The sequence below is a fragment of the Balaenoptera musculus genome, chromosome 5 (assembly GCF_009873245.2).
Source record: "Balaenoptera musculus isolate JJ_BM4_2016_0621 chromosome 5, mBalMus1.pri.v3, whole genome shotgun sequence".
Taxonomy (NCBI): Eukaryota; Metazoa; Chordata; class Mammalia; order Artiodactyla; family Balaenopteridae; genus Balaenoptera; species Balaenoptera musculus.
In genome coordinates this window covers 117,894,065-117,917,270 of record NC_045789.1, presented here as the reverse complement: position 1 = coordinate 117,917,270, position 23,206 = coordinate 117,894,065, and the positions used below count along the sequence as shown (strand labels likewise).

The following is a 23,206-nucleotide window of genomic DNA, read 5'->3' as shown; positions in this document are numbered from 1 at the left end:
ATAAAATCAGTTTTTGCCATATTAGGATGAGGGGTGGAGGGAATGATATTGCAAATAGTCTGAATAAAGACAGGTTTGTCAGATACCTCTTCAAGCGGCCAGAATGACAGGGACACAGACACGAGGACGAGGGTGGTATCAGAGAGGTGGACAAGGGCCATTCTTGGATGGGTTTGTATATCATTTAAGGAATCTGAACTTTACTATGTAGACAGTGAAGGGTATCTATCTGGAACGGTATCCAGAAGAGTAGTTATATTATCAGATAGAAACATTGTTCTGGCTGCAATGTGAAGGATGGCTTGAAAAAGTTGAAACTTGAAGCAGCAAGGCCATTTGTAGTAATCCAGGCATGAAGTGACGCATTAAGGCAAGATTTCCCAAGACCTTAAAACTGGGATATTTAAAAAATAAATTTCCTTGCTGTAGTAATGTCCTGTTTCTTTGTTCACTGGCTGAAGACTCAATTTTTAGATAATGTAGGATATATTTATATAGCCAGTTTAGATGCAAGGATTATTTTAGCTAAGTGTCACAGCTCTTTTTCAAAGAATGGAAATATTGTTGCCATAAAACTTTTTTTATTTTTGGTTGAACAGTAATGTAATTATCTTAAATATAAAAAGTTGACATATGAAGGGAATGTCTCATAACTCGAGCTTAAAAGTTATAAGCAACACAAGAAACTGCATTAAAGAAAAATTAAAAAATAGGATGCCTTCTTTATGCCATAGTATTTCTCTAGACCAGTGCTATCTACTAGAAATATAACGTGAGCCACAAATACAAATCATATATATACGTTTAAATTTTCTAGTAGCCACATTAAAAGATTAAAAAACCAAATGGGTGAAATTAACTTCACCCATATGTATATTGGTTATATAATGATATATTGATATATATATATCATTATATATAATGATATATTTCATTTAACTCAGTATATCTAAAATATCATTGCAAAAATAGGATATAAAATTGAGATATTTGATAGTCTTATTATCTAGAGAAACAATATATTTTATATTCTTTTTTCATAGTAAATATTTGAAATCTTGTGCATATTTTTGTACTTTTAGCACATCTCATTTTGGACCAACTGCATTTCAAGCGCTTCATTAGCCACATGTGGCTACTGTACTGGACAGTGAAGCTTGAGATAATTTCTTAAATTCCATTCCAAAGATATATGAAACATTTCAGCAGCACTTTCAAGGATGCGTTGACAGCTATTCTTGTTAGAAACATAAATCACTTGGGATTTTGCTTTAAAACCTGAACATATTAATGAGTCATATTGAATTTTTATAATACATTAGTATCAATACGCAGAAAGTAGAAGTGAGAGTTATTTAAATATCTGATTATTCTTCATGACTATTACTTTTTAGAGTTTCAGGATATGAAATAATCCTAAACTTAAAGTTTGAAGTGGAACCCATAAGAAGATAGTCTCTAGGTACAATATATGAAAAGCCTTCTGAACTTTAAAGATATGTGATAATTTAAGGTAATGGAGAATTTCAAGGAACCACAGGAAATTATTAGTTTCACAGATCACTAGTAGGTGGTTGTATAAGCTAAATCATCTTTGTTGCATTGTTCAGTTTTTTGAGCTGACATAGTTAAGAAAATCACTTTATACATTGCAATGTTGTCAGAGACCTACTTAGGGCTATTAGAATCTTTGAGCAACTTATAACTTCCAGAAATTTTATAGGAATAAATGAAAGGTTATTTCAAATAGGCAGTCACTAGAAAGTTCCAGTTTTTGAATACCACTTCTCTAAATTCACATTCAAGTACAGGCCCCATTTCCAGTGGAAGATATTGAAGTTTTGATTAAAAAAAAAAAATTAAGGTGAGAGCTGTTAAAGTATGTTTTCCCCTTTGAACAGTCAGATGCTAGCGGAAAGGAGGTGGTGAGTTGATGAAACCAGAGTTGGAGTTTTGGCAGATCAGGGAAAGAAGGATTGAGAGTTTTTGCAAAAGAGTGATGATGGAATCCAAGCCTTGTAAGAAGTCATAGGCAGAGTGAGAATGACATGAAAAAACTAGTGGGGCTGACAGATTGAAGTCCAGTGGGGGTGAAGAGCTGTGGATGGAGCTGTAAAACTGTAAAGATAGGAGGTACTTAATTATGAGTAGAGATGTCAAACTGTCAAGATGAGATGCTTGAAACCAAGATTTCAAAAATGTGTAATATTTGGTGAGTATGAGCTGTAGTTGGGGGGCTGAGATCAAGCAGAGAAAACACTCTCTGCAGGTGAGGAGGTTACGGAACTAAAAGGGAAAGGTGCTGGGAATTAAGTCATTGAGAATGTTTTAAGTAGCTATAGAGGGGAAGTGAGCAAGGTGCTATACTCTTCAGTGAGAAAGAGGAAGTATCAGGAGGTGGGTTGGATGATGTATTTTAGGTCGGCGGTTCTCAAGTGGGGACAATTTGCACCCTAGGGAATATTTGGCAACGTCTGGAGACATTTTTGGTTGTCAAACTGGGGTGTGTGTATGCGAGTGTGCATGCTACTGGCATCTAGTGAATAGAGGCCAGGGATGCTTCTAAACATCCTACAATGCACAGCACAGTCCCTTACACCAAATGATAATCTGGTCCCAAATGTCACGAGTGCTGAAGTTGAGAAACTGCTTTAGGCAGATGTATCAGAATCAAGGTATGTTGGCTGAAAAACAGGCTGAGAACTGTCAATCAAGTAAATATAGTATTTCTATTTTAATTGAATAGTTCCTATGGAAAAAAGACACATTCATTAAAAATAAGCATTCATTCATTCACTAAATCAGCAAACATATGCTGCATTCCTACTTAACTGGCATCACTATTCTCGATGTGTAAGATTCATCAGTGAACACAAAGATCCCTGCCCTTGAGTACCTTTTGTTCAAGCGGGGGAGGGCGAAGACAGAACAATAAATATAATAAACAGTAAATTAGATAATTTGTTAGAAAGTAGTGTATAATAAAAAAGGAAAAGTAAAGCAGATTAAGGATATTGGGAGTGCTGGGGGATGGGAGCACAAGCAAGGGTGGGTTGCAATCTTAGATGTCAAGGTAGGTCTTACTGAGGTGATGTCTGAACAAAGATTTAAGAGATGAGAGCATATAATGAATGTATGTTGCCCTGAAGATAGTTTTGGTTTGTATTCAGTTCACAGAAAAGGGGAGTAAAGTGGATTGTGCTAAGTGCTTTGGGGGATACAGAGTTAAATCAGACATAGTTTCTGCCCTCGTGGAACTAACAATCTTGGAAATGATAGAAAAATGACGACAGCAAACACAGGATGGTAATTTTGCCCTGTACTATTTGTTCCTGTTTTGATCCTTTTTCATGGTGGGGAAATGACAGGTTGGTGATTAGCCCTTACTTCCCACATTTGCTCTTTCTCAGAAAAGTTAGGTGATAACCTGGGTTAAGTAGTGAAATGGATGAAGAAAAAAAGTGATGACAGTGGGTTTAGAGTGTGAGACCGAGAGCAGTGGGATCAGAGAAATGGAAAGGAAGGTTAAACTTATAAAAGGGATTAATGATTTGGAAGAAAGGCTTACAAGCATCTCTGTTAACCTTCCTGGCTGACAGTTACCAATTCACAACACTTGAAACAAGCCTCCCATTAGCTCTCTCTGCCTCCCAGGTATGGTAACAGCACTAGGAACTATGCTGTTCGGGTTGGGGATTATCATACTCTGGTGCCGGAGGAGTTTGAAGAAGAAATTGGAGTTCAGCGGATCGTGATCCACCGGGAGTATCGGCCAGACAGCAGCGACTACGACATCGCCCTGGTTAGGTTACAAGGACCAGAAGAACAATGTGCCAGATTCAGCAGCCACGTTCTGCCAGCCTGTTTGCCACTCCGGAGGGAGAGGCCACAGAAAACAGCCTCCAACTGTTACATAACAGGATGGGGAGACACAGGTAACAAATAACCCAAAGAAACAACTAAAATCTGGGCACCTGCTTGTGTCTGGGATTATCCATACATCTGGGTGTACAGTGGGTAGCAAAATCTTAAAGGGGGTTCAGGCTTAGTTGTTTGGAAATTCCGCCAAGTGTGAGATGCATGCATGTAATCTGGATTCACACCCTGAGGGTACTGTGGTTCCCATCCTACTCAGGACTTGGGCCTAGCTGTCTCTATTTTAAAAAGTTTTCCTAATGACTTTGATGTAGCTACCCCAGCAAAGGGCTTTGGTGTTTGATGGTTTCTTTGTAATGGAGCCCTTTATCAAAGTAAATCTTATGCAGAATTCCTAAATGAAGAACAGACAAAAATCAGAGCCGCTGAGGTTCAAGTGGAGGGATCCAGCTCACTTGGGTTTCTCCTTCCACAACCCCCTTCTATTCTTCCCACCTCCCCGTCCCCGAGCAGGATGGTGTTCAGCTTGTGCTCTTCTCAGGCAAACAGCTTTCTGTATTGTCTTGCTAGAGTTAACATCAGCTAGTGCTTGCTCAGGATGGTCTTCGAAACATCTAGGTCTCACCTGGATTAGGTGCTCGACTCACAAATGACTACTGAGTAAGGAGAAATGATTGGGTTGACTGCTCTCCATTAAAAGTAATTAACACTGAAAAGAACATCAGATAAGTATTTCTACAGGTGATAATTTCAATAAGGTTATATTTAGTAAATATAAGTATTTGTTTTCGTTTTATCCCATGCTACATTAAATCTGGGCTTTAAACTTACATTATTTCATAGCAGCAAAATGTAGAACATCTGTAGCAGATATACAGTACTGAAAAAGCTCTGCGACCAATCCTGAGATAAACCTTAAGAAGTGGAAACATTTCCTGGATGATATAATAGAATCAGGGCAGAGTACATGCCTTCTCACGACGCTATGCTGATCTGTGAGCCAAACTGAAGGCTGGAGTACAGCTGCTGGAATTATTACTTCATCAGGGAAGTGAATCAATCACCTTCCTTTACACACTACATCTGAATAGAGATGACAAAGAAAGTACATTTTACGGAATGTTTTATTATGGATGAATCACTCCAGTTGAGTAAATTGGATTGGAGAATAATGTGGAGTTTAGATCCAAGAAAAGGCTATCATGGAGAACCTATCAATTATACATTTTAGCCACTAAACAGAGAATGAGTGGCTTACTAGTAAATAGAATACGTTAACAAGTGGTTAAACTTCAGCCTGTTTCTATGTAAGAACGTTGTTTCTGAATCATCTTTATGAAATACCATGTTTCTCTTGAGGATAGTAATTGCCACCTTATGTGCTTACATAGAATTGTTATTTATAATTAATCCTCAAAAGTCAGTGAAGTAGATGAGTTCTAGAGCAGTGGACTTGCTAATACAGAACCAGCATGAATACACCCTCACTGTTTTAATATAGAGAATTCAAATTCTAAAGCCTGCACAAATGTGCTTTCTGTAGGTTACCTTTTTCTACTGGGCAAGTCCGTAAGCATTACTAAAGTATTCTTCAAAAAATGCAGTACTGAGAAACAGAATAGTGAAGGGTTAGAGTATGGTTAAGTGCAAACAATAAAAAAAATACCATTTATAGTTATCACTCACTTAAACTACACTAATGCCACAATAGGGCTTTTTAATAGGGCTATTAAATGTTCATTAAACTGTTACATGTAGCTCTTTTCGCTACCATCTTTACCTGGAATCTAATTCAATTATTTGGCCTGCATAGGACGAGCCTACTCAAGAACTCTACAACAAGCAGCCATCCCCTTACTTCCCAAGAGGTTTTGTGAAGACCGTTATAAGGGTCGATTTACAGGAAGGATGCTCTGTGCTGGAAACCTCCATGAACACAAACGTGTGGACAGCTGCCAGGGAGACAGCGGAGGACCACTCATGTGTGAACGGCCAGGAGAGAGCTGGGTTGTATATGGGGTGACCTCCTGGGGATATGGCTGTGGAGTCAAGGATTCCCCTGGTGTTTATACCAAAGTCTCAGCCTTTGTACCTTGGATAAAGAGTGTCACCAAACTGTAATCCTTCATGGAAACCTCAAGAAAATAATATTTAAAGAATCTGTTGGAAACCTTCCAACATTGGCATTTAGCCAGAGATGCCAACTAATGGGAGTGGAGATCCGTATTTCTGTGTTTCGTGTTGTGATAAGAACTGTGTACCCCTTTGCTGCTTGAGAATGTGTGATGTGAACATTTTGGTTACAGATACCTCAGTGTAGTAATCATTATCCTTATTTAGCATTGTCGCCTACCCAAATTAGTTTAATGGACACTAAATTCATTATTCTCATGAGTCTTGTCTCTGCCTATTTCTCAGCATTCTCCAGAGATTTTTGTATATTGATTGTGCAGTCAGGCTGTTTTTACATTTATTTGGATTGAGAACTCCTTTATAACTGAATCAATATGGTATATATTCATATAAAGAGCCTACATTTGACACACAAAGAAAATACTCTTTACTATACTCAAAATAAGAGTGGCATTGTTTTCTGTTCATGTAATTTCTTAAGCTCAGATTTTTTTCCTTAGGCTGATAAAAAAAATCAGACCACATCTTTCTGGCCTTTCGTGAGAAAACTGAAGGCCAAAAAAGATAAAGGAATTCTATTATAAACAGACTGGAAAGGAATATCATTGTCACAATACATTCCTGAATGAAGCCTTTGTACCAAGCACTATGGCAACTAAAGAGAAAAACATTCTAGCTACCTTGTATGTTGTTAGCACAATTCAGCATTCCTGATAACATAATAAAGAATGCCTTCAAATTGTTTAATGCACAACCTAATTCAATCTGCTTGATTACTTTTAATCACTTCAAATTTACAGCTTGGTAAAACAAAAATGTTTTTTTCCTTAGCATCACACTGTTTTCCCGACCATGATTTAAGAGTGCCACCTATTGCAACTTTCTGGTAACTAACTTAAACCTGCAGACTATCCTGATACAGTCCCATCTAATAAAAATAGACTTAAAAATGCTTTCCCTGTCAATAGTATGGGAAAGTCTAAAATAACTGTTATGTTTAATCCATATACCACTTATGTGCTAGGTGGCTATGCACCTCATTGACAATTTATAAAAGGTAGGTAAGATTTTATAGTATTTCTAGTTTTCAAATGGGTTAACAGGCAGAGGCCAAGATGAGACAGCTGTTGAAAGGCTTTGAATCCAAACTCCAGAACAGGAAGAGTCCCAATGCAGACAAAAGCATCTCCTCCCACCCCTCTAACCCACGGTTCTCCTGTCTAAAGGTAAGTTTTCCCTCTGGCTGTTTCCCAAAGGAGTAAGGGATAGCTGCTTATTATGTATCCTACAGGGCATTCTTGGTAGCAGCACAAAATCTTTGCCCAAATATAAAAGCTAAGCCCTCAGGATACTTGAGTAATCCTTATCAGAGGTATCATGAGTCCTTCCCAAAATCCCAGGTAGTAAAAAAAAGGTGAAGTGCAAACTATAGGATTAAGAATGCTTAAGTAATCCTCTTAAATGGCTAACTCACCACGGAGGGACTTCACCCCCATCCCTTTCCCTTCTGTATCATATTGCATCCCTTTTATAAATTCTGAGCTATGTAAAAAAACTGGTGCTAACCTGAAAGTGCTTTATAGTTTACTACTTTGCAGAACTGCAATGCAGTTCAAGTAGAATAGCATTAAAACGTTTTCTAAACACTCATGACTTTGATAAAGGAAAAACTGCATTTACATATAGAGATGACAGAGCTATAGACGGTGCACACACGCACAAGGGCTTGGGAAAAACCAGAAAATTTATCTTCCTGAAAGTTTCTCATGGGCCATCCTTGTAATTGAACTACAGTGCTGATGCAAACATTTATATTGGCTTTTTAACTAGACCAGAGACTGGCAAACTTAAAGAACAGATAGTTAACAGATGGCCTGCAGTTTGCTCAACCTTGAGGTAGAATGCTTGGTTCATAAACTATGCCTTTATTATAGCTTAATGTTTTTTCTTGTTAAATGTTAAGTGTGAGTTTTAAAGATGCAAGTGTTCAGTGCACATCTGTGAAATAAAGTGCATAGCTTTTCACCGTGCAGTTTCCTTAATCTTCTGTGTGGTATTAAATGACCCTGCTCTCTTCCTCAGGGGTAAACTGGTTTTTACGTATAAGAGTTTTCCCCAAATAATACCTTACACAACAATACTAATTCATGTTACTTCCACTCGAGCTCCACAACAGTGGAACAGGAGACAGCCTGTTCACTACTTGTAGTTACCTTTGCACTTATTGGTCATTCAGTCAGGGAACACTGACATCTGTACAAATCAAGCATTTTATTGATATAGCAAGGAAGCACTTATTTATTCTCCATTTAAATACCATACTTGAGATTTAAAATCACATTTGGCCGTGTACTTCAGGATGCTAAGTAAGACTTCACCCATATCGCTTTGGATTTCTTGACTTCTGCAAGAGAAGAAAACCAGCTTTATAAAACTCTGATTTGTGTACTTACCTCATGGTGCTGAGTCTTAGCAGCTACTTCGGTTACTTTCTATTCAGTTGGCTATTTACTCTTGAATTACAAAATGCCAGCAAAATATGCCAATTTTAGCCTTCCAAATCCTTAGCACTAAGGGTTTCAGATTCAGAAATATATATATATATAAAACAGGAACGTACCTTGTTATGTTTTGCATCATCCATTGGAACAATTAGCTCAGCTTCCTAAAAACATTTGAACAGTAGTTAGATGTTTGCCCAATAACCCAGTACCCTCCAGATTTTTAAAGTGAAGAATGTTACTTGTGCAAGTCAGAATCTGATACCAATTAAATGGTGACAGCTTTGCCAATAAACAAGAATATGCTCTTCCATGGCTAGGAAGGGAGACTGCCACAGCTGACAGGTCCCAAAGATACATGGAGATTCACGATCCCAGAAAAGACCAGCAAGGACAACTACAGATACTACTCACCACCTGGATCAAACTGGCGGGTTATCAGGATGCGGTGTTACTATTTAATAGTGGCGGAGTAGATTCAAGATGGCCACATGACACCAACAGCGGAACTAATGACCTTCTTCACCGGAGTCATCAGCTGCATTTAAACTTTGCCGGAAGGCCCACGGCCCACGCGCGCTAGTTTTCCGACTCAGCGCCCCCGGCTGAACGTGGCTGCCCCGAGAATCAGTGAACATTTAAGTCCACTCAGGCGTTTGAACCTAGAGGTTTTCCAAGCTGACGTCGATCTACTTCTACAAGACTGTTGCATCTCCTGCATTTTAAACTTGGCCGAAAAGTTCTGTCTCAAGTATTTTAGCGCACGAAACACGACGCCGTACCTTAACCTAAACTCGACGCTTCCCGGATGTAAAAGGCCGAATCCTTCGCCACACGCTCTCTTATAGAGCGGGTGACGCTATTCCGGGGAAGCGCCGCGAGGGGCGGGGCCTACGCGCTTTCTCCCTCCGCCCCGCCCTCCCAGCTCCGCTGAGGTTCCACCCCATCCGTTGGCCACCGCCTTCCTGATGGCCCCTCCCCTTCCTAAGCTTCTCCACCCCGCCTCGCCCCGCCCCGCGCTAGATCTGGGCTGCTCACGTGGCCTCCGACTCTGATGCGTGCGCATTCAGAGCTGCCAAAAGTTCTCGCGAAACCAGGAAATCTTGCAGGACTCGCGCGTCCGCTGAGTGAAGAAGGCGGAAGGGCTGTCTTGTTAGAGAGTTACTTTAGAAGTCACCCTTGTTACCAAAGCACCAGGTTCGATAGTTCTCTGCTTCTTAACCTTTTGGTTGGTTGATTTTCATGGAAGTAGCTGACTTTTTTTTTTTTGGTCTCTCTGCTAAAAAACTCCGTATCTTCCCGTGTTCCGCCGACATTGCTGTTCCTGAAGCGCAGGTGTCAGTGGTCTGCAATCAGTTTTTGTTTTGTTTTGAGGGAGTCTAATCTCTTAGGAGTATTTGCACTCTGCTGAAAGCCTTGCCAAATGATTTTGTAAACACAAGATTAGGAAAAGGAAAGGGTATTAGACCGGACGAGCGTGCGGGAGACCCTTTTACATGCGTGTGTGAACGTTTCCCGTGTTGCCTTCGGACCCGTGGTTTGTGGTCCACAATGTAGCCGCTCCAGAGCTTCTGTTGACTCTTGCAAGTGGACACCTGGGTTTTAACTTCCCTGCTGTACGTTTCTTTGGGGGTGCAGCTAAATAAATGGTAGGTCTATTTCTTTAAAAGGGGAGTTACAGACGTTTAGGAATACTTTTAGTCCTAGATACGTGCTTGTTAAATGCCATTTAAATTTATTTTCTATTTCCCTTTTAATTTTCCTACGGTATGAGACAAAAAGGTGGATCGAGGTGAAGCTTTTACTTAGTAGTGGACCATTTGGGGCCCTGTGTTGCAGCAGTTGCTGTCAGGGATAATGTTATCAAGCGATCTGGTGAATAAAGTGCTACAAGAGAGATCTGTGAAGCTTCATGAACACTACATACTTTTCTAGGGGAAAGGATTTAGGGCAAAAATTTCTGTTATGGTTAGGGTTGGAATGGACAAGTTTATAGGGCATAAAATTTGAAAGAACTAAAGTTGTTTTTAAGGCTCACTTTTTCCTTTCTTCACCTTACTTTACTCTCTTCATGATACTAGTGAATGGAAAGAACTACTCAATAATAAGGTTTAAATAACAAATCACAGTGGGGAATTTTGCCACATTAGATTTGATTTAGAATCTCTAACTGAGCATGTGTTGTTTTGCTAGGGCTGGTCTACCAAAATACCACAGACAGGATGTCTTAAACAACAGTAATTTATTTTCTCATAATTTTGGAGACTGGAAGTCTGAGATCAAGGTGTCCACAGGTGTGTTTCTTCAGAGACCTCTTCTTGGCCTGTAGATGGGCCTGTTTCTTCACATCCTCTTCTCTCTGTGCCTATCTATAACAATATCTTCTTACAAGGACACCGGTCATATTGTCCTAATGACCTCTTTTAACCTTAATTATTTTTTTAAAGACCTTCTCTCCAAATATAGTCATATTTTGAGGTACTGGGGGGTTAGGACTTAAGCATAATGAATTTCGGGGGGACTCAATATAACCCCTAACACCATTCACTTATGCTAACCTAGTAAGACTTAGTGAAGATCTTAAGATGAATGTGTTGCGTTAAAGTGCTAAAACACTGGATGAATGAGAGAGGGAGAGAGAGAGAGAACCCTCATATTTTGTTTATGCTCTTTTCTTCATCTTGAATGTCTTTCTATCTATTTTCTTTTTTTCTTCCTGTAGTTGACATAATGTCAGATTAGTTTCAGGTGTACAACATAATGATCTGATATTTGTATATATTTTGAAATGATCACCACAGTAAGTCTAGTTAATCTCCATCCTCATACATAGTTACATTTTTTTTTTCTTGCGGTGAGAATTAAGATTTACTCTCTTAGTAACTTTCAAATGTGCAATACACTATTATTAACTATAGTCACTATGTTGTATAGTACATCTCCAGGAGTTACTTATTTTATAACTGGCAGTTTATATTATGAGTCTATGGGTGGTGGTTGTTTTTTTGATTCCACATATAAGTGAGATCATACAGTGTTTGTCTTTCTCTGTCCAATGTACTGCATTTAGCATAATACCCTCAAGATCCATCCATGTTGTCACAAATGGCAAGATTTCATTCTTTTTTTATGGCTTAATAATACTCCTTTGTGTGTGTGTGTGTGTGTGTGTGTGTGTGTGTACCACATCTTCTTTTTTCATTCATCCATCAGTGGACACTTAGGTTGTTTCCATATCTTGGCTGTTGAAAATAACCCTGCAGTGAACATGGGGGTGCATATATCTTTTTGAGTTAGTGTTTTGTTTTCTTTGAGTAAATACCAAGGAGTGGAATTTCTGGATCACCTTCTAGTTCTACTTTTAATTTGTTTGAAGAACCCTCATACTGTTCTCCATAGTGGCTGCACACCAATTACATTCCCACCAACAGTGCATGAGGGTTCCCTTTTCTCCACATTCTTACCAACACTTGTTATTCCTTGTCTTTTTGATAATAGCCATACTAACATGTGTGAGGTGATATCTCATTATATTTTTGATGTACATTTCCTGATGATTAGTGACATTGAGCATCCTTTCAAGTGCCTCTTGGCTGTTTGTATGTCTTTGGAAAAATGTCTATTTAGATCTTCTGCCCATTTTTTTTAAATTGGATTGTTTGTTTTTGCTATTGAGTTGTATGAGTTTTTATATATTTTGGATATTAGCTCCTTAGCAGGATATATGATTTGCAAATATTTTCTCCCATTCAGTAGGCTGCCTTTTCATTTTGTTGATGGTTTCCTTTGCTGTGCCAAAACTTGTTAGTTTGATGTAGCCCTGCTTGTTTATTTTTGCTTTTGTTGCCTGTACTTTTGGGGTCAGGTTCAAAAAATCATCTTCAAGGGACTTCCTTGGTGGTCTAGTGGTTAAAACTATGTGCTTCCAATGCAGGGGGCATGTGTTCAACCTCTGGTTAGGGAACTAAGTTCCCACATGCTGTATGGCACTGAAAAAAAAAAAAAATCATCACCAAGACTGATGTCAAGGAGCTTACCACCTATGTTTTCTCCTAGGAGTTTTATGGTTTCAGGTCTTACATTCAAGTCTTTAATCCATTTTGAGTTCATTTTTGTGTATGGTGTAAGATAGTGGCCTATTTTTAATCTTTTGCATGTGGTTTTCCAGTTTTCCCAACACCATTTATTGAAGAGACTGTCCTTTCCCTATTGTATATTCTTGGCTCCTGTGTCATAAATTAACTCATTGCATATGTGTGGGTTTATTTCTGGGATCTGTATTCTGTTCCGTTGATCTATGTGTCTCTTTCTGTGCCAACACCATGCTATTTTGATCACTCGAGCTTTGTAGTATAGTTTGAAATCAGGGCGCATGATGCTTTCAGCTTTGTTCATCTTTCTCAAGGTTGCTCTGGCTATTTGGGGTCTTTTGTGATTTCATACAAATTTTAGGTTTGTTGTTCTATTTCTGTGAAAAATGCCACTGGAATTTTGGTAAGGATTGCATTGAATCTGTAGATTGCTTTGCATAGTATGGATGTTATAACAATATTCTTCCAATCCATGAGCGTGGATAATCTTTCCATTTGTTTGTGTCTTCAGTTTCTTTCATCAGTGTATTATAGTTTTCAGTGTACAGGTCTTTCACCTCCTTGTTGAATTTATTCCTAGGTATTTTATTCCTTTTGATGCAATTGTAAATGGGATTGTTTTCTTAATTTCTTTTTCCAATAGTTTGTTATTAACGTATAGAAATGTAACAGATTTTTGTATATTGATTTTGTATTCTGCAACTTTGCTGAATTCGTTTATTAGTTCTAACAGTTTTTTGGAGGAATCTTTGGGTTTTCTATATATTAAATCATGTCATCTAAAATAGTGACAGTTTTACTTCTCTCCAATTTGGATACCTTTTATTTCTTTTTCTTGCCTACTTGCTCTGACTAGGACTTCAAATACTATGTTGAACAAAAGTGGTGAGAGTGGGCATCCTTGTCTTGTTCCTGATATTAGATGAAAAGTTTTTAGCTTTTCACTGTATGATATTAAGTATGGGATTGATATATATGGCTTTTATTATATTGAGGTACATTCCCTCTATACGCACTTTTTTGAGATTTTAAAAATCATAAATGGTTGTTGAATTTCCATCTGTCAAAATTATACTCAGCTTTAAATACTTTGCTTAAATATCTCTTGTTCTATGAAACTTTTCATAACTCCAACTGAATTTGATTTTTCCCTTTTTGTGACTTAACTAGCATTATAGTACTTAACTAGCATTTTTCTTGTGGTATATTTTCTTCACTATATTGTAAACTCCTCATGATGCAGGTCTGTTTCTAACTGTTATTTGAAGTGCCTAGCAGAGTGATTCACATTAAATGGGCACTAAATTGCATTAGCAGATGCTTTGAGGTACTCAGTATGTACTTCAAGAATTGAGTAAATTTTATATTTATTTTAAAAAGTCACTTCTCTCCAGGAGATAAAGTTTAATCCCCCTTTCCTACCCCAACACCATCTTGAGTATGGGCTGTGCTTAGTGACTTGCTTTCAAAGGGTAGGGTAAGGCAAGAGGGGGAAAGCATAACTTTACAGTAGAGAAATCTAGCAAATACTACCTAAGCCAGGTAATCAATATCAACATCAGTGGTAAGTCATATTGATAGTGTGTACCCTGATAAGATGTGATGAGAAGAACACTTCACCTCCTTATGTGTTATTCTTACGCAAAGCTCTAACCCCAGTCTACTCAGGAGAAAAACATCAGACAAAATCAAATTGGTGGACGTTCTACTAATTCCCTGAACTGTACTCAAACTGTTGTGGTCATGAAAAACAAAGTTTGTGAAACTGTCACACCAGAGGAGACGAGACATAATGACTAAATGTAATGTTGTATCCTGGCTGGGATCCTCAAGCAGAAAAAGGACATTAATGGAAAACTGGTGAAATTTGAATAAAGTGTGGAATTTAGTTAATAGTAATGTGCCAGTGTTGGTTTCTTAGTTGTGACAGATGTACACGGTATTATAAGATGTTAACAATAGGGGAAGTTGGACGACAGGTGTCTGGGAACTCCATGTACCACTTTTGCAACTTTTCTGTAAATCTGAAACTGTTTAAAAATAAAGCTTAATAAAAGTCATAACTTTATAGTCTGTTTTCATTTTAACAAGTGGTGCTTTAGTGATGGTTTTTGTCTACTGTTAGTGTGCAATTTGTGGCTAAGATGGCAATATTTCTAAATTTGGGGGAATTCCGAGATCATACCTAATAGATTTAGCCACTGTTCAAGCCAAATCTTTGAGGCTTAGAGTGAGTTCTCAGGAGAGATAATGTGGTAATAGATAGAAGGATTAAAAATTGATTGTAAATAAAGGTTAGTTTAAGGATTTTAAAGGTAGACTGTGAGGTGAAGCTGTTAGACTGATAAAACGATGGCTGGAAAATATTTCAATTCTGCATTTGATACATGAACTGAAACCGTTCATTATAGAATACTCATTCTTCAACTATACTACTTCTCCCTTTTTCCTTTTAGGGTTTTAGTGTAGAAACTATGGTAATCATCAGGGAAACAAAAGTAGCATAACTGCATATCTCTCATATGACTGTTGAGATAAGTGGGAGGAAATATAGTCAGGAAATCGCCTGTGGGCTTACTTTCATCTTAAAATACTTTGGGAACTTAAGCTTGCAGTTGGTGTGTACTAGCAATGTGATACTACTGGGAACAAAATTGTAATAGAAGTATAGTGTCTAGACAAGAGGAGATGAGAGCTCTCCCCTGTCTGTAGTGGAATATTTTTTTCAGTTCTGAACACTTTTTTCAGTTGTTAAACATTTACAAGACTCCAGCAAATGTTTATTGAGCAGACATGGCCCTTGCCTCAAAAATACAATGGAATTGAGTAACTTACAGTCAGTGATACCACAATTTTTCCAGACTTTTCAAAGCTCAAAGCCTAGGAGTTACCTTTGATTTCATTCTATCCTCAATGTTCAATTTTTAGTGTGTTTCTATATCATTCAATGTATTTGTTATCTATTGCTGTGTATCAAATTAGCCTAAAGCATGGTGGATTAAGACAGTAAGCATTTATCATCTTGTACAATTTCTGCAGATCAGGAATCCAAGAGCAGCTAAGCTGTCATAGTGTATCTCTTGAGGTTGCATTCAGGATGTTGCCTGGGGCTGTAGGATCCTCTTCCAAGGTGGCTCACTCCTGAGCTTGGCAAGCTAATGCTAATAGTTGGCAGGAGGCCTCAACTCCTCAGCATGTGGATCTCCATAGGTCTGCTCGAGTGTCCTCAAGTTACAGCAGTTTGGTTTTCCCCAAAGTGAGTGATCCAAGAGACAGTCCTAATGTTTTTCTCAGACCTAGGCTGAGAAGTTACATGCCATCACTTGTTAGAAATGAGTTATTAACTTCAGCTCACACAAAAAGGGAGGGAAATTAAGCTCCATCTCTTAAAGAGGGGAATGTAAATATTTGTCAACACCAGTTAAAACTGCCACAATCAGAATGGGTGAGGTTGTGTTGCAGTTATGAACAATCCAAAGTCTTTGTGGCTTAAAACCACAAAGGTTTGTTTCTTGTAATGCTCTTGGCCATTTAGAGACTCAGACTAATGAAACTTTCACCATTTGTAATATTTCTAGGCAACATGAAGGGAGAAGGGAAGGTAGAGAATCACACTTGTTATTAAAGTCTTCCATTTTGAAGTGGCACTTGTCATGTTGCTTCATATTTCTGGGACTAAAGCAAGTTTCATGGCCATGCATAACTTCGAAAAGGTGGGAAAATGGAACCCTACTATGTGTTTAGGAGGAGAATCAGAAATATCAATAAACAGCACTAATGATTTCTACAGTTGCCATGTTATAACCTTTTAACAATTATTTTTATATTTACCTTTTCCTTTTCTCTATTATCATACTAGTAATCTAAGACAACATGTGTGATTTGTATCCCTACTTTTCTGATTCTCCCTTTCCAATCACCTGAGTATATTCCTGGAAGAGAAATTTCCTGAAATAGCATTTTCTCCAGGTTAGTCACTTGCTACAGAAATGATAATGGCTTCCCCAGGTCAAATTCCTCATCCCTGGACAACATACAGTGTATGTTACACTTAGCATGCTCATATCGATTTTTTTCATGCTATTTCATAGTGTAAACTGTATTTCCTACCTATCCATCCATTAAGACACATTCCAGTTTTTAATTTTTACAGGAACCTTTCTTCTAGAACATCTATTAGTCTTTTCCTTTTCTTGCCACCCTTAATATTTATTCTTGTGCCTTATGTTTTAAAAAGTTGTACTATGTACCAGGCCCTGTTCTAGGTACTGGGGAAAGAGCAGTAAACAAAACAGACAATACTTTTTACTCACAGAGCTTATGTTTTAATGGCAGAAAACACACATAAATGAATATTAGAGTTCTATCAGAGGAGCAGAAGTACTAGCAAAAGGTCAAATCACAATTGTCAAGTGGAGGAAGCAAGGAAAACTGGCAAGGATGAACTGGAACCCGCGAGACTGGACTGGAATCTGCGCTGATTTCTCCCTGGTTCCCAGGGTTCAACTTTGATGATGGAGGTGATCTGCAGAAGGAGCTAGTCCTTTGTCACAGACTCAAGAGTTGCTGAAGTTGGAAGAGAAGATCTGGCAGGAGTTGAAGGTTTGGACCTGACTGCTACCCAACACCTACAGGATGTGCTGGCAGAAGAGGTGACAAATGTGCAAGATCTGCAACATTGCCTCGTGCCCTGCACTGGCCTTCCTCGTATAAAAGTATAGGACTTCTGCGTCACTTCCACCTACCAAATCTCAGGCAGAATGTCTCTGTGGTCCATGCTATCTTGGAACTCTTCAAGGAAGGAAGTGAAAATGCAGTACTAGTTTAGCTAAGTTGACAAAATAGAAATCAACCACAATAAATAAATTATATGGTACATTAAAGTCAGTAAGTGCTGTGGAGAAAAATAAAGAAGGGGATGAGGAGTGTTTGGGGGGTAGCAATTGTAATTTTAAAAAGATATCACTGAGAAGGTGACATTATGTCAAAGGCTTGAAGGTGAGGGAGTGAAACATGCTGATATGTGGAAGAATGTTCTATGCAACCAGTGCTTCCTGAGTGGCACCAAACCTGTGTGGTAGACAGCATTTTACAAGGCTCTTAATGATCCCCACCTCACGTCACTCCTTCCGTTATGCAATCCCCTTCCCTGGAGTGGCAAAGGGATGAGATGTCACTTCTGGGGTTAGGTTATAAAAGACTCTGATCTGTGTCTTGCTCCCATTCTTTCTCTTGCCTCTTTGGATTGCTTGCTTTGATGAAGCAAGCTCCTATGCTGGAGAGGCCTGTGTGGCAAAGAACAGAGAGTGGCCTCTGGCCAACGTCCATTAAGGAACTGGGGCTATCAGACCAATAATAGGCCACTGAATCCTGTCAACAGCCAGGTAAGTGAGCTTGGAAGTGAATCTTTAACAAGCCGAGCCTTGAGATGATTACAGCCCCAGCTGTTGATTGCAGTCTGTCAGAGACGCTGAAGCAGAGCATCCAGCTAAGCTATACCTGGATTCCTGACCTACAGAAAGCATGTGAGATAAGGTTGTTTTAAGTCAGTACATTTTGGGATAATTTGTTATTCAGCAATCAATAACTCATATACTTGATGTAGTCAAGGAACAGAAATGAGACCAGTTTGGCTGGAGTGGGGTAAGCAAATAGGAAGTGAAGTTAGAAAGGTAATAGGCTACCTAGGGCCTTATAAGTCATCGTACGGTTTTTAGGTTTTATTTTGTTTGTTTGAGTAACCTCGGTGACCGCTGGAGAGTTTTGAGTAGAGGAATGACATGATGTGACTTTGGACTTACATGTTCTTTCTCGAAGCTCTACTGAGAAGAGAGACAGAACAGTGGTGGGGAATAGGGTTGGAGCAGGTAAACCAGTTAAGCTGGTGCAATAATACAATGAGAGAACAGTGTCGGCTTAGTGGTACCAGTGGAGTAAATAAACGATTCAACTCTCAATAGATTTTTACAGTAGAACTGATAGTATTTGAGGACAGATTGGATATAGGATATAAGAGAAAGGGAAAAGGGGTATGAGAAAAATGGCTTCAAGCTTTTTTGATTATTTGCTGAGATGGAGATGACTAAGGAGTAGCAGGTTTGCTGGGAGGAGTACTCAGGAAGATAGTTTGGTATGTGTTAAGTTTGAGACGCCTTTTAGACATCCAAGTAGAGTTGTTGAGTGGGGAGTTCAGTATATGCGTATGTTCTGGGGAAAGGTCTGGACTGCAGAAACAAATATGGGAGCTGTCATGGCGGTGCTTAAAGCCGTGAGATGGGATGCTAATACCAAGAGACAAAGTATAGATAGAAAATAGGATCAAAGACTGAGCCCTTGGGCAGGTCCACAGGAAAAATACTGGGAACCAGCCAAGGGGACTGAGAAGTGAGGTAATGAGAAGTGTGGTATCCTGAGAGACAAGAAGAAAGCTCTTTAAATAAGAGGGAATGATCAACTGTTCATGGTACAAGTAAGATGGGAGTTGAGAAATGACTATTGGATTTGCTGTGTGGAGGTCATTTGGGACCTTGTTAAGAATAATTTCAGACAGAAACAGACTCACAGATACAGAGAACAGACTTATGGTTGCCAAGGGGGAGTGGGGCAGTGGAGGGATGGATTGGGAATTGAGATTAGAAGATGCAAACTGCAAACTGTTATAAATAGAATGGATAAACAACAAGGTCCTACTGTATAGCACAGGGAGCTATATTCAATACCCTGTGATAAACCATAATGGAAAAGAATGTGAAAAAGAAAAAATATATATATGTAACTGATCACTTTGCTGTACACCAGAAACTAACACAGCATTGTAAATCAACTATACTTCAATAAAATAAATTTTAAAAAAAAGAATAGTTTCAGAGAGAATGGGAGGAGCAGAGTTGGTGACAATGGATTTGGATGACTCATCTGAGGAGTTTTACTATAAAGGGGACGAGAAATGGGGCAGTACCTCAGAGCGATGTAGGATCAAGGGTGGGTTATTTTTTAAGCATGGGAGAATGTAAAGTGTTTTTGTATTGATGGGAAATATCCAGTAGAAATGAAAAAATTGGTTATGCAGGAGAGAGTTAGTAAATGTCTTGGTTGATGAGGTGGGATCTTGTGCACAAAGTAGGAGTTAGTCTAAATGGTAGTTCAAGCAATTTTTCATCCAGTGAAGCAGGAGTAGCAGGGTGCAGATACTGGTAAGTGAATGATGTGCTGGTGTGAACTTTTGAATGGTCTCTTCTGTTAATTTTTTCCCTTTTTTCAGAGTAATAGAAAGCAAAGTCATCAACTGAGAGTGAGGATGAGGGAGGGAGTGTTGGGTATTTGAGGAGAGAGGCGGAGATAGGAGAGAGTGTGAATAGACTAGGAAATGTAGTAGGATTCCTGGGCCACTTTAGGGGTCCACTTCAGTTCTTATAATGAATTTAAATTGATTTAAATTAAAAAAAGTCACGATTGTATATTTTCTCCACACCAAGCTCAGCTGCATAGGTGTAGGTGTAAAGCTGACAGAGAGTTGGAAATAACTAAGGTTGGGGTTTGCCAAGAAAGTAAACAAAGTGACAAAAGGGAGAGGGAACATATGAATGGGAGAGATTATGTTGATTTGCCATGGAATTTAAGCTAGATGAAGAGGGATGATAACACATGAGCAGAGTGAGGGACACTGGAAATGTAAGTAGGACTAATGAGTTTTGAGGTGATGGTGAGTCAGATTTTGGAGCTGGGGTACTATAGTAAATGACTTCATGAAATGTCTATAACACGTATTGGGAGATTTAGCAAGCAACCTGCTGAGCCTTTTATGGTTTAGCATGACAAACTGGAGTCGCCAGGTGTTCAGTGATCTTAAATTGGCCTCCATCACCTCAAGAGTGATTGCCTGCCTTTGTTGTAGAAATGTGCTTGTTGGTGAGATGCTGCATTCATGTTTCACTAAATATTTAACATCTCAAAACTTGACTTTCTTTTTTCCCTTCTCAGACGACTTGCGATCCTTGGTCTTTGGTTTAATCTATTTACTAATAAGGCCTTAAAAAATTTTTTTTGGCTTGCATGCCTTTATGCAAGAGATTATTTAATATATAATATAGAAATATAGTACATTAAAATGAAAGATCTTATTACTGTTTTATAGTATTTATAAACTAATATTTGTAAAATATCTAATGCTTTTATACTGGACATATTAACGTAAGTTGAAAATGATCACTTGCTAAAATTCTCTTTACTTGTTTTTCTTTATTTCCCCCTATAATATACTTTATAGATGTTCCATGATGTCAGACATTTACTCTAGGGCACTAAATATTATTAATTCCTGTATCAGTGAAAAGATAAGCTTATGTGTATGCAAAACTTAATGGAATGAAAATGACAAGCATCCAATTTTTATGAGTCCACGAGGTGGCACTGTTACCCTATTATTTAAATCTGTTTAACCCTAGATTTTATTTTACATTTAAAAATTTTTATTTATTTTATATTGGAGTATAGTTGATTTACAATGTTGTGTTATTTTCAGGTGTACAGCCAAGTGATTCAGTTATACATATACATACATGTATTGACATATACACACTACTATATTTAAAATAGATAACCAACAAGGACCCACTGTATATATAGCATTGGGAACTCTACTCAATATTCTTTAGTAACCTAGATGGGAAAAGAATTTGAAACCCTAGGTTTAAAATGAAATACATTCATTTATTATTGTACGTGAGTGTGTAAATGAATGTGTGGATAATAACATGAAAATGTCAGGATATATAATGGCTCTACCAACCTACCCTCTGGCTCCGGTTTTATATAATAAATATCTATACTGAATATTGAAAACCTTATATTCTGAAAAGGAACAACTTTCCCCAGATGCATAAGAATATAATTGAAATACCACATACCTTTTTATATGCAAATTTGATGTATGTTTTTAAAATACTAAATTAATCAAGTAGAGATTTGATTCATTTCCTACTGTCTGAAGTATTTAAGTTGATACATTTTGAATTTGGAGTGTATCGAAGTGGAGTGTATCAAAGTAGACAGTGATTCTGTTGGAGAAGAGAAATATTTTTGCCCAATCTACCAGAGGGTAAGGATGTAACCGTATTCATCCTACCTATAGCAGTACTTGGTCCATGAATGTGAATGTTTGTTGAATGAGGAAACTTGGATGGTAAAGGTGAAAAAAAAAATTGTGGGAAATTATACGCAATCTTCAAAAGGAAAAATAAATTGCCAGTTAGTATATTTAAAGCAAAAATGTTTTTTGATTTGGGACATATCTTACCTCTGTCTTTGCCAAAAGTTTTAAATTGAGGGTTTTTTTTTTTTTTTTTCCCTTCTGTGGGAATATATTTCAAATGTTATAATGGAAATCATTTTACAGAGAACATTTTATGACAAACTTTGGAACTGATCCCTATTAGTCAATGTTTATAATTGAAATAGATCTTCACTGTCTTAGTTCTCAGTAGTAGAGGTCCACATTCTTCATGAGACTGTAAGGACTATATTGATTAATTTCTATTTGATCCTCAAAGAACTGACGGGACTCATACAATGCTCCCTGAAAAATTTTAGTTTGAGCTGAATCTAGAAAAATCTTAACACTCTTTTTTTTAAAAAATGAAAAGACTTCAGATGGCATTTGGGAATACTACAATTTTCTATATAAGATGTTTTAGTAGTTATTTAATAATTCTATCCAAGTAAATTTATAGAAAATCAAGTAGAATTAGAACCAGAGAAATGACTTTTATATTTCTTTAATATAAAACCCTTTTTACTTGTATGATAATTTATACAAATGGGTATTATGTCTTAGAAATCAGAAGAGTCCTGAAAGAAATCCCTGGAATTCAGTACATTTGATAAAAGCAATAAGAATTTTGGAATACTCATCGTTCTTTAGGGCACCGAACAGTAATGACTGAGAAGGTGTAAGGAAGGAAATACAAAATGAACAGACACTAAAGGGGTTCTGAAAAGAACAATTATTTGTTATTATTACCTCCTTGAGGTAATTATAATAATAATGATAATAATGGTAACAGCTAATGTTTGTTAAGTCTATATATGTTCATTAAGTCATTTCTTTGTCTCAACAATTGTATGAGAATGTACTATTATCTCCATTTAACAGATGAATAAATTGAGGCACAGAGAAATAATATGATTAACCTAAGGTTAGCTCTGGGATTTGAGTGGAATCTGGCTCAGGTCCCCATTCTTAACTGGCGTGTGTTGTAAAGAATGAAGAATGATGTTAGGTATAAGGTAAATTTAAATCTGGGTTCAAATCTCACATTTTTTGACTTTGCTTCTTGTGTGACTTTGGGAAAGTTATCTGACCTTTCCATACCCATTTCTTCATCTGTAAAGGAAGCTAGAAGATTAGTATTGTTGTTCGGGTAATTTATATGAATAGTCTGGTAAATAGGAAGCACTACTTAAAGGCTAGAGGTATTTTTGGTCTTACATTTAAAATTTATTTTGCTAATTTTAGTTCTTTATTAGGAATTCATTATTATTTAAAGTCTGAACTTGTTTCTTGTTATTTAGAAGAGAGACATAGCATTGTAAGTCTTTGCATGATGG

At 37.7% G+C, this 23,206-nt stretch overlaps 1 protein-coding gene, 1 long non-coding RNA gene and 1 other non-coding gene across 5 annotated transcripts in view; 1 reads left to right on the top strand and 2 right to left on the bottom strand.

Annotated features, from left to right (window-relative positions):
- Nucleotides 1-6,270, top strand: part of PRSS12 (serine protease 12) — a 70,862-nt gene extending 64,592 nt beyond the window's left edge. The window contains exons 12-14 of one of the 3 annotated variants that reach the window (XM_036852992.1): nt 3,655-3,935; nt 4,447-4,536; nt 5,690-5,798. In XM_036852992.1, coding sequence (XP_036708887.1) covers nt 3,655-3,935; nt 4,447-4,529 — 364 coding nt within the window. In that variant the 3' untranslated portion in view covers nt 4,530-4,536; nt 5,690-5,798. Of the gene's footprint in view, nt 1-3,654; nt 3,936-4,446; nt 4,709-5,689 lie in introns of those variants that run through there. The other 2 variants (XM_036852989.1, XM_036852991.1) reach the window with 2 other exon arrangements.
- On the bottom strand, nt 4,435-9,338 carry LOC118895626. Its single transcript, XR_005019982.1, has 5 exons — nt 8,925-9,338; nt 8,630-8,674; nt 8,223-8,413; nt 4,708-4,959; nt 4,435-4,585 (listed from the first exon to the last, which is right to left on the bottom strand). It is a non-coding gene; the product is annotated as an uncharacterized LOC118895626 (long non-coding RNA).
- LOC118896207 lies at nt 8,744-8,874 on the bottom strand. Its single transcript, XR_005020116.1, has one exon. It is a non-coding gene; the product is annotated as a small nucleolar RNA SNORA24 (small nucleolar RNA).
- Nucleotides 9,339-23,206: the final 13,868 nt, after the last annotated feature.